Source organism: Lynx rufus, unplaced genomic scaffold (genome assembly GCF_022079265.1).
Source record: "Lynx rufus isolate CCGP_SWC_20201006 ecotype Redwood Valley unplaced genomic scaffold, mLynRuf1.p SCAF_9, whole genome shotgun sequence".
In the NCBI taxonomy this organism is placed as follows: domain Eukaryota; kingdom Metazoa; phylum Chordata; class Mammalia; order Carnivora; family Felidae; genus Lynx; species Lynx rufus.
In genome coordinates this window covers 55412862-55426200 of record NW_025814897.1, presented here as the reverse complement: position 1 = coordinate 55426200, position 13339 = coordinate 55412862, and the positions used below count along the sequence as shown (strand labels likewise).

The window sequence follows — 13339 nt, the reverse complement described above, 5'->3', positions numbered from 1 at the left end:
CCGTGGGAGTGTTGACTCAATGGGTGGAGTGGGAGGTATTCTTGGGGCATGCCGAAGGTGTGAGAGGACAGTCGCCATGAGGTACAAGCTGTGCAAAGAAAGGATGGGGCTGAAGGGCTTGGCCTAAGTAGGCTGGGGCAGCCTTGCTGGCAGGGGTGAGGCTGGAGAGATGAGCCAGGGCCGGACCTTCAGCCAGGCCTGGCCCCCATTCTCCTGGCCTGGGCCCAGCCAGGCTTTCCTGTTTCTGGCCTCCCTGGGAGCAGAGCCTCCTGGGAGCGTTGACCACCATGTGGCCTGGAGGGCCACCAGAATCTTCATTCTCCGGCCAACCTGACTGTGCCGCCTCAGCCAGCTTGCTCCCTCTCCCTGGGCCCTCTGGGCTCTGAATTTGGAATCGCTAGAGCTGATTTCTGGGATCCTGCTTTCAGCTTCTTTGATCTAATTCTTGCAGCTTTAATTGCTTCCTGACCAGGCCCTGCTGGAAGCTGTGATGCTAATGACTCCCCTGAGTGGCTGTGTGTCAGAAGTCCAGGGGCTGGCTCTCCAGGCTCCCCTCCTCTTTCCCTAAGGCCTCCCAGGCTGAAAGTGTTTTGGGCCTTCCTGGAAGAGGCGGGGCCAGAGAGGTTAAGTGGTTGGCCTGAGGTCACACAGCAGCAGAGCAAGCAGGCCCCGTAGGGATGTGGGGCAGAAGGTGAAGTGGCCGTGTGTCCTTGGCGGCCAGGGACCGTGAGCCCTCCTTGCTCTCCCTGCTGCCCCTCCGAGTTCCACACTCACCGCCCATCTCACCTCCTGCCCTTCCTGCTATTCCCTTCCCCGTCACATCCCTCGTCTTTCCCTTCCCGTGAACCTGGCGTAGCCAGAGTGTGTGGAATCAGCCCTGTCTCCTGTGCCACAGGGTCACCAGGCCAAGGTGGAGGCACCAAAAGATGTGAGTTCAAGTCCAGGCTCTGCCATGGAATGTGGGCAAGGCCCCTTCCCTGAGTCTCAGTTTTCTTTCCTGAAAAATGGACGCGGTGAATGACTTCCCAGCACTGTTTTCCTATACTGCCTCTTGCCTGCTGGGTTGCACATGGCAGGTGCCGGAGAGACGGAGCTGCTCTCTTGGCAATGAGAGGTGACTTGTGTCCTCGTCTTCTCATCCCCCTCTCTCTGGCCTGCTAAGCCGTCTTCTCAGCAATGGCATCTTCCGATTCTTAAAGCAATATCGCTCCCGTTGTGGAGCTGAGAAAATGGGCACTCAGAGAGGGAGACTTGTTCAAGGCCACACAGCAGGTGAGAGGCGCAGTTGGGACTGGCACCCACGTCAGTCTTGTTTTCAAACTTGTGTTCACCCCAGAAGCCAGCATACCTTGCCTCGGTTTCCCTCAGCTGGGCTGGGAAGTCAGGGCCTGTGCCCCAGTGGGATTGCAGTGTTGCCTGGGCAGGCCCCAGGATGCGTAGACCCGGACGGCGGGGGTGGAGCTCTGCCAGCAGCCCAGATGGAGTCTGAGATACAGGGGCTGTCAGATCCTGGTCCTCTGAGCATGCGTCAGGCCCCTCCCCACCCCGCCCCCTCCTGAAGGGCTTCCCTGGCCCTGTCCCTCCGGTCAGTGGCCCTCCAGTTTGGTTACCTGTGGCTACAAGCTTGAGGGGGGTTGCAGGGAGGATGCTGACGTGTACAGCCTCCTTCTGTGTCGAGCTCGGTGCAGGGGCCGCATGCACAGGAGGAGCAAACCAAGTGGACCCTGCTCTCTGGGGGCTTCCGGTCTAATGGGTGCTTACGGTCCTGCTTCCTGGGACCGGAATCCTGGGGAGGTGTGGAGGGAGGCGAAGGGTTTAGTCTGGGATTGATGGCTGTGGGCACCCCGGGACCTCATAGGGGTGGCCCGGTTGGGGGCCTAAAAGAGGGGCCCAGGCTGAACACAGGGAGATGGGGGTCATCAGGCAGAGATGGTGAGCAGAACACGGCTTGGTGCAGCCCCCCAGAGCCCCCAGGGGAAGAGGGAGGCCAGAGGTGGGGGAGGGGCCAGAAGCAGTGCCGTCGCCCCTGGGGACCCAGATGAGACTGTTCAGGAGTGAGCCTTTGTGAGGTCTGGGAGGTCATCAGCGAGAGTCTGGCTTGGGAGGATGGGAGGTTAGGAGTGAGGGATGGGGGGCCTCAGGGGAGGTTAGGTCAGTAGGATTGAGGAGGAGGAGATGTTTATTCCAGAAGGCAGTGCTTGCTAGAGGGTGGGGCTGACAGAGAATGTAAACGATGGATGGATGGCTGGAGGGGGGTGCCCTCCACGGGGGACAGAAATGTGCCTTTACCACGCGGGGAGGGTCCAGGGGAGAGAAGCTTGGAGGCAGTGCTGCTGCTTTCCTGCGTGTGCGGCACCAGCCAGGGAGCTGCTGAGTCGGCCATGAGCCTGACTCGGCCCTGGCAGGTCTAGGAAAGGCTGGTGACAAAGGAAGGAGCAGGTGGGTGTGGCCAGGCAGCCCCAGCATCACTGTGCTTGTGCCCTTGGCCTGCCTGTGGGCTGGCGCCCCCTCTAAGCATCAGAAATGAGAGGATTCAGGATGTGGAGTCAGGTCAGTTGGTTCCTGTCCCTGTTGTGCAAGTAGCAGCTGTGTCTGTCCCCGCTTCTGAGCCTCTCGGCTCCTGGCCTGTCATCTGGGGATGAGGGGGCCGCTTCACAGGGCCACAGGGAGGGCACACAAGGGTCACCTGACTCCGTGTGCCTTGGGTCCTCCAGTCCTCGGTAAGTGATGATCTCCTCACCTTCCTGTCCTCCCAGGTACCCCCGGAGCCACCCACGTCCCCACCTCAGCTCTCTGCTGCCTCGTCTCGGCCTCCCCTGCTGGGGTAGCCGCCACCATGTTCTCGTGTGTGAAGCCCTACGAGGACCAGAACTACTCCGCCCTGAAGCGGGCCTGTCTGCGCAGGAAGGTGCTCTTCGAGGACCCCAACTTCCCGGCCACCGACGACTCCCTGTACTACAAGGGCACCCCGGGGCCCACTGTCAGGTGGAAGCGGCCCAAGGTCAGTGTCTGGTCGCAACCGGAACTGAGGCGAGCAGCCTGCGGGGGACAGGGCGGTGGCTGGTCATCCTGAGGCCCCGGGTGGCTGAGGAAGTGGAGGACCCTCCTGCTGCGGGGTTTCACCTGGATAGGGAGCACGAGCATGGGCCCTGACCCTGTGGCCATCACTGCCTGGCCGGGATTTCGCCCCCTCTCTGGGCCTCAACTTCCTCACAGGGCAAATGGGGCCCTCCGCCCTGCCACCCTTCTCCCAGGGTGGTTTTGGGCCAAAAATGAGGTGAATGTGGATGTGACCTATTTTTAGTAAAATGTAGAGTGACGGTGAAGTGTAAGCAGTTTGCTGATTATTTTCGTGAGGGTTTTGGAACACTCATTTGCTGCAAATGAAAGTATTTATTATGGTAAGTAGTTAATAGTAGTGAAAAACAATAGCACCTTACAGGGCTGTTGGGAGCATTAGAAGAGATAGCACATGAACAAGTCTGGCCCCGCACCTGGCACCCAGTCCAGGCAGCTGGCACCATCACTGTTGAGAGCGGTGAATTCCGCGGCATCTGTCTGGCTGTCCACCCCCGCCCCAGCCTTGGTCGCCGAGGCTAGACCGTGTTGAGCAGAAGTGTTTGGCCTCATGACATGATTTCGTCCTCTTTCACCCCGATTCCTACGTGTGAGAGTGGGCACCCCTGGGACCTGGGTGACTGGGAGGCTGCTGGTGTTGAGTTGGTCACACGGGAGGGACGTTTGTGCAGGGGACTGTGCTGTGCCCTGCTGCCCGCGAATCCGAAGAGGCATCTCACAGTTGAAGGGTGAGGCAGCACAGTACGGAAAGGGTGGGAGACTTGAAACCCTCAGGCTTATTTGGGACGTGGCAGGAACGTAGGGGACGAGGAAGCCTGGGTCCTAGGGTCGGTGGGGCTGGTGCGCTCTGGGGCCGTGGGAGCCCTGGAAGGCGAGGCTTTCTGTGGGGTGTGACAGGGTCAGATTTGCATTTTACAAATTTCCCTCCAGCCTCCTAGACATCTTGGGAAAATGGAATTTAGTTTTCATGTCCCTTTCCTAGGCTATGATCTCAAGTCCCTTCCACTTCAAAAAATCCTGTGTATTTTCTCGGACTGGGGTACCTGAGAGGTGGAGAAACTGAGGCCAGAAGGGGGAGGCAATGCCCTGATTGCCCAGGGAGTCGGTAACAGAGCCAGGCTGGGACCCAGGAGTCCTGCCTCGCCTGGCCCTCCACCCTGACACCAGACCTTTCACTTCGGCCCTGTGAGCTGCTTTGATTCTTCAGAACTCCCAGAAGCCTCCTGGCCACAAGATTCTTGCCTCTCAGAACCCCTACCCCCACGCCTTCCTCTCCCTCCTTTGTCTGGTGGGTGGGGAAGGAGGCCAGCCTCAAAGGGCCTTTGTGAGGCCTTGGGTGTGTGTGTGTGTGTGTGTGTGTGTGTGTGTGTGTGTGTGTGTGTTGGAGGGGGAGACACTTGAGCTCTCTGCCTTCCTCACTCCACCCCTTTGCTGCCCTTGTCCTGCCCTCTGGCCAGCACCCAGACATTTTAGATCTGCGCCTCTGAAGGAGGCTGGCGAGGCATGGCTGGGGAAAGCTGGGCTTGCTGTGCTAGAGGAGGAAATGCCAACATGGCTGGGCGCGGCCTCCCCCTGCTGTGTGATCCTGGTGGAGTCACCTGCCCTCTCTGGGCTCCTTTCCCCGCCAGTTTGGGAGTCCTGCCATGCTGCCCCCTCCTTCACTGCCTTCCCCACTGGGCTTGGTGTCCGGTCCTTTCTAGACACTGAAAGAGGAGGAGCAGAGCTGCCCCTGCCGTGGTGGTTGGTGTCGGCTGGGAGATGCCCGAGTGCAGCTCGGAGGTGGCTGTGGGGGATCAGTTCTGGGTTTGGGAGGCGGTTCAAGGCCAGGCATGGCCGAGTGGTGTTGGATGAGGAGGCCAGACTGTGTGGATCGGGGTGTGCAGGATGGTGGGTGTGTGAGCGGTGCCTGCTGGGTGGTGCAGGCTCGAATATCGGGCGGGCCCTCACCGCACCGTCAGGATGGGCGGTCGGTGGAGCAGAAAGTCAGGCCCAGCTTGCCTCAGGCGGGTGGGGCGAGACTAGCCCAGTGGGGTGACCATGAACTCCCAGCTGCTTGGTTCTTGGCCAGTGAGATGGAACTTTGTCCTGAGGCGGCCGTGTTTCCATGGAGTCCTACTTCCTGGGGCCTGTGACCTGACTGTTTACAAATAGAGCAAAGAGCCCTTTCTGGGCAGCCCCTGGGAAGGCCTTCTTTCTCCCATGTCACCTTCAGCCCCTCTCGTTTAGGTTGGTCAGTATCATGGCCTCTCTGTTCTTGAGGATCTCCTCAGTCAGCCTCCCTCCCTGCTGGCCGCCCTCTTGCTTTCTCCCAAAATGGAATGAGGAGGCTGGTTTTTCATTCAGATGGACTTGGCCCTCCCTCCCGGCAGGGTCGTGGGAGGTATGACCTTGGCCTTAGTTGCCTCATCTGTAAATGGGGAGAATAACTTGCTGATCATGGTTGCTGGAGGTTGAAAGGACTTAAGGTATCTGTGGTGTCAACACAAGGGGGACACATGACAAACCGGCTCCCTCTCTCACCCACCTGCTCCTTGCCAACCCCGGGTTGAGGACCCAGAGCTCGCCCTGCCTGGAAAGACCCCTGTCTTGTGGGTGGGGCCAGGCCTTGTCCGCCTCATTACCCACCCAGGGCACCTGTCTTATGGCTCACTCCTCTGGGTTTGTTGTTTCTTTGTTCCTTCCAGTTTGGCAAGGCCTGCTGGCCTCCCACAGTCCTGGCCAGGGAGATAAGAGAGGAACACTGTCAGCGAGGCCTGTGACTCAGGGGGAATCCCGAGAGTGTGGAGGTATGAAGGGCTGCCTCCTCTCTCAGGCGCAGGGCTTAGTAGGGGCCCCTTTTCATCTCTGTGGGGACAGAGTACCTGCTGCCCCATCCAGCCTCTCCCCATCTCTGGAGATAAGTTTGCATGTAGGTCCTTTGGTGGAACCAAAGGGACCAAAGGGAACCAAAGAGAACAAGTAAGGGTTCCACAAACAGGTGTGTTTTAGAACCTCCCTGAATTCTCCCAAGGTGGCCTGGTGGTCCCCAGCCCCGAGCCCTGGGCTCATGTTCATCACGCAAGCACTTGGTGAAGACCCCACTCCTTGGCTGTGCTGGATGGTAGGCCCCTGTGCCATGGAACAGGTAGATTCACCAGGGCCAGCCGTCCGGGCCTCTGCGCCACCCCTCCGGAAAGATTCCCTTCTGTGCGTGTGCTTGGGTGGCCTTGCAGGAGGGGACTGCTGTGGGAAGAGAGGCGAAGCAGGGGATGGGGGATGGAGAGGCAGGTCTGTTGCAGAGGGGGTGGGGCACAGGCTAGTGCTCCTGAGAACCTGCCCTCTTCTCCTGTGTCCCAGGCAGACAGAGGGACTGCTTCCTTCCCGGGCCTTTCCCCGGCCGTGTGGTTGATTCCTATCTCGATCTCAGATCCCCAGAGGGAGGTGACAGATGAGCAGGATGGAAGGGGAGGCAGAATGTGCCCTGGGTCCGCTGTCTTGCTGCATTCCTGTTTGTGCACCGGGCCTGTAAACCTGAGGTTCTTATTGTGCCCCAGAGGGAGATGGTTCTGGGCTCTGAACTGTGTCCGGTGGAGCCGGTCTGACTGGCTGAAGGCTGAGAGGCAAGAGAGGTGACTGCAGGCGTAGAAGCCGTAGAAAGCGTAGAAGGCCATGCCCCAGAGAGAAATATGTGGAGGAGAGGAGCTGTCACCTCCTAGCCCTGGGGGATGGCTTGGCCTGGGGCTCACAGCAGTTGCCTGACCGGTCCAGTCCTGTGTGCCACTTTGCCCTCTCTCTCTCGCCGGGATCCTGCCTACAGCCCCAGCAGAACCTGCCGAGCCCTGCTCCCGGCCCTGGTCGTGGGGTGGGTGGAGTCAGGCCTGGGCCCTGCCCTGGAGCTCGCAGGCCGGTGGGGTGGCCCAAAGGCAAACCTCAGTGTGGACCGAGTGGACGGGAGAGAGGTGGCGGGGAGCCCAGATGAGCATGGTGTCAGAAGGCGTGCGTCTCAGCGCTGTGGCTGGATCCCGTCTTGGGGTGAATTTGGAGTCGAGCCTCCCTAGCCACCAACCCTCCCCATGCCTGCTGTGTTGGCGTAACCGCCTCCCGGCAGCCTGGGTTCCTGCTGTCATAGCTGTGGGCACATGACGGGGTCAAGCTCTTCCTCCTCAAGGGCCCTCCCCCTGGCCCGGAATTTCCCTGACTAGTTCTGTGCTCTGTGCCTACTCGATAGCCCAAGAAAGGTGGAAGGCTAGACATAGGTCTTGAGATCCTGGCCCTGGTGACCTTGGGTGTCACTGCCTGCTGGGCCTCAGCATCCTCCTCTGAGAACGGATGGGCCGTCCTGTCTCTGTCCAGGGCCTTGGCGGGAAGATCTGAAGGGGAGGGGTACTAGGAGGTCATCTCTGCAGACCCTGGTGACGCCAAGTGGTGGCTGTCTCTTCTCCCGTGCTGGGGATGTGGCTGGGATCTGCGGATATGAGGCGCCCCTCCACTCCCACCCTGCCTGCCGTTCTAGGGAGGCAGATGCTAAGTCATGGCTCCGTCTGGCTCCAGTCTAGCTGGGTGTGGGCCAGAGCCTAGGAAATAAGATAAGGAGGACAGCGGGGAGGGAGGCAAGGCTTCTTGCTGCCCTTGCTTCCTGATAGCACAGCCTTGCCGTGTTTCCGTGACCTGGGGCAATATTACTCAGACCTGTGGCATCCCACAGTCTGTACTACGGGGAAGCCATAATTGTGGCTTGGCTCTGGGTCACCCTGGAGTCCTATCTGGAGCTGTTCACACCCTCGGGGGAGTTTTGGCCTTTAATCTGGCCCTCCAAAACCCAGGTTTTCCCAGGCAGAGGTGACAACCAGAGTCCCAGATGCCTTAGTGAGGACCGATAGCCCTTTGCCCTGTTTTCCCTGCCGAGTGCCCGGCTTCCATAATCCATGGAGTCCTTACACAGCCCTGCAGGGATAATCATCTGCTTCCTTTGCACAGGTGAGGAAATGGAGGCTGAGAGAGGTTGAGCCACCGGCCCAAAGTTGCACAGCCAGTAAATGGGAAACAGGAATTTGACTTCCCTCTTCCTGACTCTGCTGACTTCTACTGGCTGCGTGCGGTAGGACCTCAGTAGCTGGGTTGTGATTGAACCAGCTGATAGGGAGGCAGACCCAGCTGTGTGTCTGGGGCGTGTTGTTCAACCTCTCTGGGCCTCAGTTTCCTCATCTGTACAATGGGCACAGTACCCACCTCTCAGGACCATGGTGAGGATTGATCGTGGTGCCAGCAGGATGCCTGGCACATGGTAGGTATGTCTCAGTGTTTACCACCTCCCACTCCCTCCCAGCTCCGTGGGGTATAGATGCTTCGGGACACAGGTGGGCACACGCATGCCCCAAGCAGAGACCCGGACTGGGAAGGGGAAGGAAACTGCCGTCATGCCCAGCCCCTGCCCCCGCTGACCCGTTGGGCTCACACTGGACACACGAAAGGCATTCCAGAAGCTCTGTGGATGTCTGCTCAACGGCTCTGCTCAGTATTGCTTGCTGTGTGCCCTTGACAAATCACTGCCCTTCTCTGAACCTTCATTGCTTATCCATAGAATAGAGTAACAACCCCACACTCTTGGGGTGGGTTGAGGATCCAGCGAGGTAGCCTGAGGATGTGCCCGCGTGAGGCCTGGCATGGTCAGCTCCCTGCTCTTCCCTGCCTTTGCCACTCGTTCATCACCTGTGGGGTGTTTGTCTCCCCCCTGGGGCCCCACGCGCTTTGTGAGGGAGGCCCTGAGGGTGAGCTGGTGTGGGTGCTGCAGGGCTGCTGATGCTGGAGGATGAGGAGCATGATGGGAACTGACCCCTGGCTGGTTGGGGAAGACCATGGAGGGCAGGAGAAAGGGGGTGCCCAGGGTCCAGTCCCCCAAAGACCTTCCATAGCATCTGATCAATTTGAACCTCTGGGAGAAGGGCAGAGTTCTTCAGTCGGGCGATGGGAGAAGGGCATTCCAGGCCGCACCTGGTGTGAGGGGGGAGCTGGATTCGGAGAAAACCAACTGGCTGCTCAGGGGGCCCCCCAGTCTGTCAGGGGAGGTGGCGAATCTCCACGCTGACGGTGAGGTCTCCTCTTGGCTTCTCCGCAGGACATATGTGAGGACCCCCGCCTTTTTGTGGACGGCATCAGCTCCCACGACCTGCACCAGGGCCAAGTGGGCAACTGTTGGTTTGTGGCGGCCTGCTCGTCACTCGCCTCCCGGGAGTCACTGTGGCAAAAGGTGAGGTGTGGGGTGGGGCCCTCACCGCTTGGACAGGGGAGGTGCAGCCTGAATTTGCAGAGGTGACTTTATGAACACTTGTGCAGGGGTGGGGCGCGGGGTGACACCAGGGCTCCCGGCGTTGGCTGAGCAGCAGAATCACCTTTCCCTCACCTGCCAGCTGAGGATCCCCAGGCCTAGGTGCTGGCAAGCTGTGTGGCTCCCAGGGGCCTTCGGATGTGTCCCCACCTGACGTGTGGGGGCCCACAGTGTCCCCGTAGCCACTTGGTGGAATATTCACGTGTGAAATGTGGAAGCGACCTGAATCATGTGCGGTGCGGAGACACCAGTCATTGGGGTTCAGGAGACCCCCTGCCAGTACCTGCTGTCGAGACTTGGCCAGTCCTTGCCCTTACCTTGGCCTCAGTTTCCTCACTTGGTCAGCAGGAGTGGTTCAGATGATTTTGTTTCGTGATTCTTGGTTCCAAGCACCGATGTTCTCGAGCGGCACCAAGAGTTTAGGCTGGGAAGAACTGGCTCTCTCGTGACGCTCCGCCCGCTTGTGACAGCACTCGGCAGTGCAGCCCCTTACCCCCACACTGCACGGTCCCTTCTTGGGGAGGCAGGGCTGCTGGAGTAGACGCTGGAGTGCTGGTCTCTGAAGAGTAATCAGCTGGGACTGCATCCTGGGTTCCCGTGTCAGCAGATACAGGTCGTTGCCCCTTGCTCACCCCTGCCCTTCCTGCTCTTCCTACGAGGAAATGGAGGCAGGGCTGACCAGCTCCGGGCACCTCGGCCTTATGGCTTGGGTTGGAGCCCCCACCTCGCCATGTGGTCGCTATTAGCTCCGGTTACTCATCCGGAAAACCAGGATATGAGGGTAGTTCCCTCTCAGGGAGTTTGTTAGGGCAAAACGAGATACTGTTCTCAGGGTGCAGTGCTCAGGGAATGGTGTCTGCATCGCCAGTGTTATGGTAATTAATATCTGTAGAACATAATGGGTATTCCCAGGCAAGCAGGGACCAAGGAGCAGTGCGTTTGTTTTTATTGTCTGTGGCGTCCCTCAGCCATCAGAGGGAGCTGTGCCCTTAGCCGAGGCTGGGACTGTCGCAGGTGCTCTGTTTTCGTGTCTTCTGGACGGGAGTGTGACCTTTCAAAGCCACCCTGGGGTGGGTATTCCTGGAGCCTGGCTCCTGATGGTCTGTAGGGACACAGGTGCTGTAGGGCCCTCAGCAAAGGCCACTGCTGAAGCCTGTAGACATGGGTAGTTGTAAGATGTCCACGTTGGGAGGGCCTCGGAGAGCCACATGTGGGATCGTTTCACTGGGGTTGGGGCTCAGTGCTGTTCGCTGGGTATAGAGCTATCCTTGCCCCCCTGATTCCAGGCTCCAACCCCCTTCTCTGAGCCCAGAGCAAGGTCCTCCTGCCTCTGAGCCCACCCCTAGTTTGGTCAGGGCTCTGTCTGGGGCTGGAGGTGGCACACAGGAATCCTTCAGGGCTGGCCCTATACTTCCCACCTGCCCTATAATCACCTGTTTACCTGTGGTCTCCCTTCTTGAGATGAGCTCCCCCTGGGCAAAGCTGGCCCAAATACATCTTGTCGGTGAGCCCAGCAGGAGCCTGGCACAGAGAATGCTCAAGAAAGTTTTGAGAGCAGAGCCCTTCTCCAATTTGTTGGACCCAGCTACTGGCCAGCAGCCCCACAGCCCGCTTTCCTACCCTGTGTCTCGTGGGGCCAGAGCCTGACCCGCTGTGTCCCCTCCTGGGGAATGGGCTCTCTAGCCATTGTAGGCAGGAGCCTCAGCTTGCTGTGTGCTCTGTCCTGGGCCTGGCCTTAGGCAGTGCCCTGGGGCAGCTCCCCATCTAGTGAGTGGAGGAAGGGGCCCCAGACCCACAGGCGGGAGGTCTGTCATCCATGCTGTGGCAGGTCTGTGTTCATCTCTGGGCTGAAGGTTCCTCCTGCAGGATGTCAGGGCACCGGGCCTGGCTGGTCTCGAGCCTTCAAGGGCCAGGAGGCAGATCTGCAGGAGCTTGAGTCCTCAGGGGGCTGGAGCAGAGCAAAGTGCTCCTGGCTAATTGCACTCTGCCTCCGGGTGCTGTTGTGGTGACAGCTCCCGGGTCCTAGAAGGAGGCCGGAGGCCCTGGGGAGCTTATTACTGTGCCTTGCCTCCCCTCCTGTCCCTGCTGACAGGGCCCTGTTTGTTGTCACCCCTCACTTTAGGGCACGTTACCCTGCAGGGCCTCCCCTGCCCCACCCTGTTTCCTCCATGGAACAGGGGTGCTCGGCCTGAGCTGCACCCCTGCTCCCCCCAGCCTCCTCACTCTGGGGATGCCTAACCTCACATGCTGCTGCATCGTGCCCTCAACACCCGTACCCCCTCCTCCAGGAAGCCACCCCCTTACCTCTAGTTCTTGGTGCAGCCTGGGGCTGGCGGGCACAGGATTTGAAACCAGCCAGGCCTGGGTGTGATTCTGGCTTGGGTCCATGTTGTTACATGCCATCGGGCAGGTCAGGTTCCTACCCCTTGCCTTGGTGTCAGCCTGACCTTTCTAGTCCCCAGGGTTGTAGGAGGAAGAAAGAGCCTGTTGGTGGGGGGGGGGAAACCTGTGGCATTTCACGGCAATTTACACGTGTTAAATCCTCCTCCCTGCCCCACCTCTGTGTGCCCCGCCTGTTTCTCTGTTCTGTGATGCACCCCTTGGCAGTGGGCCTCCCCCTCCTATGGGATCCCTGGTAGGGGCATATTGGTCTCCTCACCTTGACTATACATTCTCTGAGGGTGGGACAGTGGGCTTTCGGGTGACCAGGTTTTGTGGACCAGAAATCAGGATGTGACAGTGGGACAGGGCATCTGCTATCAAGCGTGACCTGGCCCAAGCCAGACCCAAGGTCCTTTGTGAGCTCACCTCCCCCAGAGTCTGGTGCAGTCCAAGGCCTGATCCCTGCCCCTGGCCTCTCTGGCCGGAGGAGAGGAAGAGAGCAGAGAGAAAGTGAGGGCCTGGATGTCTGAGAGGGGAGTGTTGGGGGGTGGCCGGTCCTGGGGCTCGGCCTGGGAGAGGCACCTGGTGGCAGGGCTTGGGCTCTTTTTTAGTTCTATTTAAAATGGTTCCCATCCCACCCCTGCCCCTGTTACATGTGCATTTCATGCCCTTTAGCTTCATGGCAGGTCACTCATCCCAGTTTAACTGAGTACCAGCTATGCCCCGAGCACCATTCTAGGTACTGGGGACAGAAGGTTTGAATAAATACAACGTTGCTTAAGGTTTTCTTTAGCCAGAAACAGCCAGCGTTAAGGGGTTACTGTAGTTCCTTCTCGTCAGTTTTTCCAGTTGGGGTTAAAGGGGTGTTTGTTTTGTTTTTCAGTATGTAGTTTTGCAATCACATATGCAACTTGGTCACTTGCTTTTCTCCTGCGTTCATCCCTGTGCCAGGCTTTAGTGGGTCTTCCCAAGGTGTCCGGGGGCGGAGCAGAGATCTGTGGATGGCAGTGGGCCCAGCCCCACCTGCAGCCTCCTGCCCCCTTCCTCTCCTCCCTTCCCACTCAGGCCTTCCTCACTTCTCGCCGCCCCTCCCTCCTGCCCTGTGTGTCTGAGGCCCAGACGACTTCCACCTTCAGCCTCCTCTGGTGGGTCGGTAACCCGGCCAGGCTGAGACCAGGCTCTCCCCAGGGTCCCCACCAGTAGAAACTGAACGCCTCCCCCAGCATCCCACAGGTCCAGAGATGGGGCTGGCATCCTCTCTTTCCTCAGTGCTGCTTCCAGACCGCACCCTCCACTTGTAAACCTCTCCAGGCTTATGCCATTTGCTCCCTACGCTCCACAGCGACCCAGCTGCCACCCCGGCACCGAGGGCTCGGCACCACCAATTCCCCAGCCTTTTCCACCCCAAATACTGCTGTGTCCCAGGGATTCCTCTGCCCGTGCGGCTGGCACCCCGCCCTCACCATCCCAGCCTCAGATCCTGTCTGTATCCCCATCAGCCTTCACCCTCAACCGCCCTCACCTTCCAGGCATCTCCCTCATCCTGCACTTTGACACACACCTGCCCCCAAACCT

At 59.3% G+C, this 13339-nt stretch overlaps 1 protein-coding gene across 3 annotated transcripts in view; it reads left to right on the top strand.

Moving 5' to 3' along the window:
• CAPN5 (calpain 5) overlaps positions 1 to 13339 on the top strand; it is a 53492-nt gene that overhangs the window by 14227 nt on the left and 25926 nt on the right. For all 3 annotated transcript variants that reach the window (XM_047070787.1, XM_047070788.1, XM_047070789.1), the window contains exons 2-3: positions 2757 to 3001; positions 9173 to 9304. In XM_047070787.1, the coding sequence (XP_046926743.1) occupies positions 2837 to 3001; positions 9173 to 9304 (297 nt within the window). In that variant the 5' untranslated portion in view covers positions 2757 to 2836. The remainder of the gene's footprint in view (positions 1 to 2756; positions 3002 to 9172; positions 9305 to 13339) is intronic.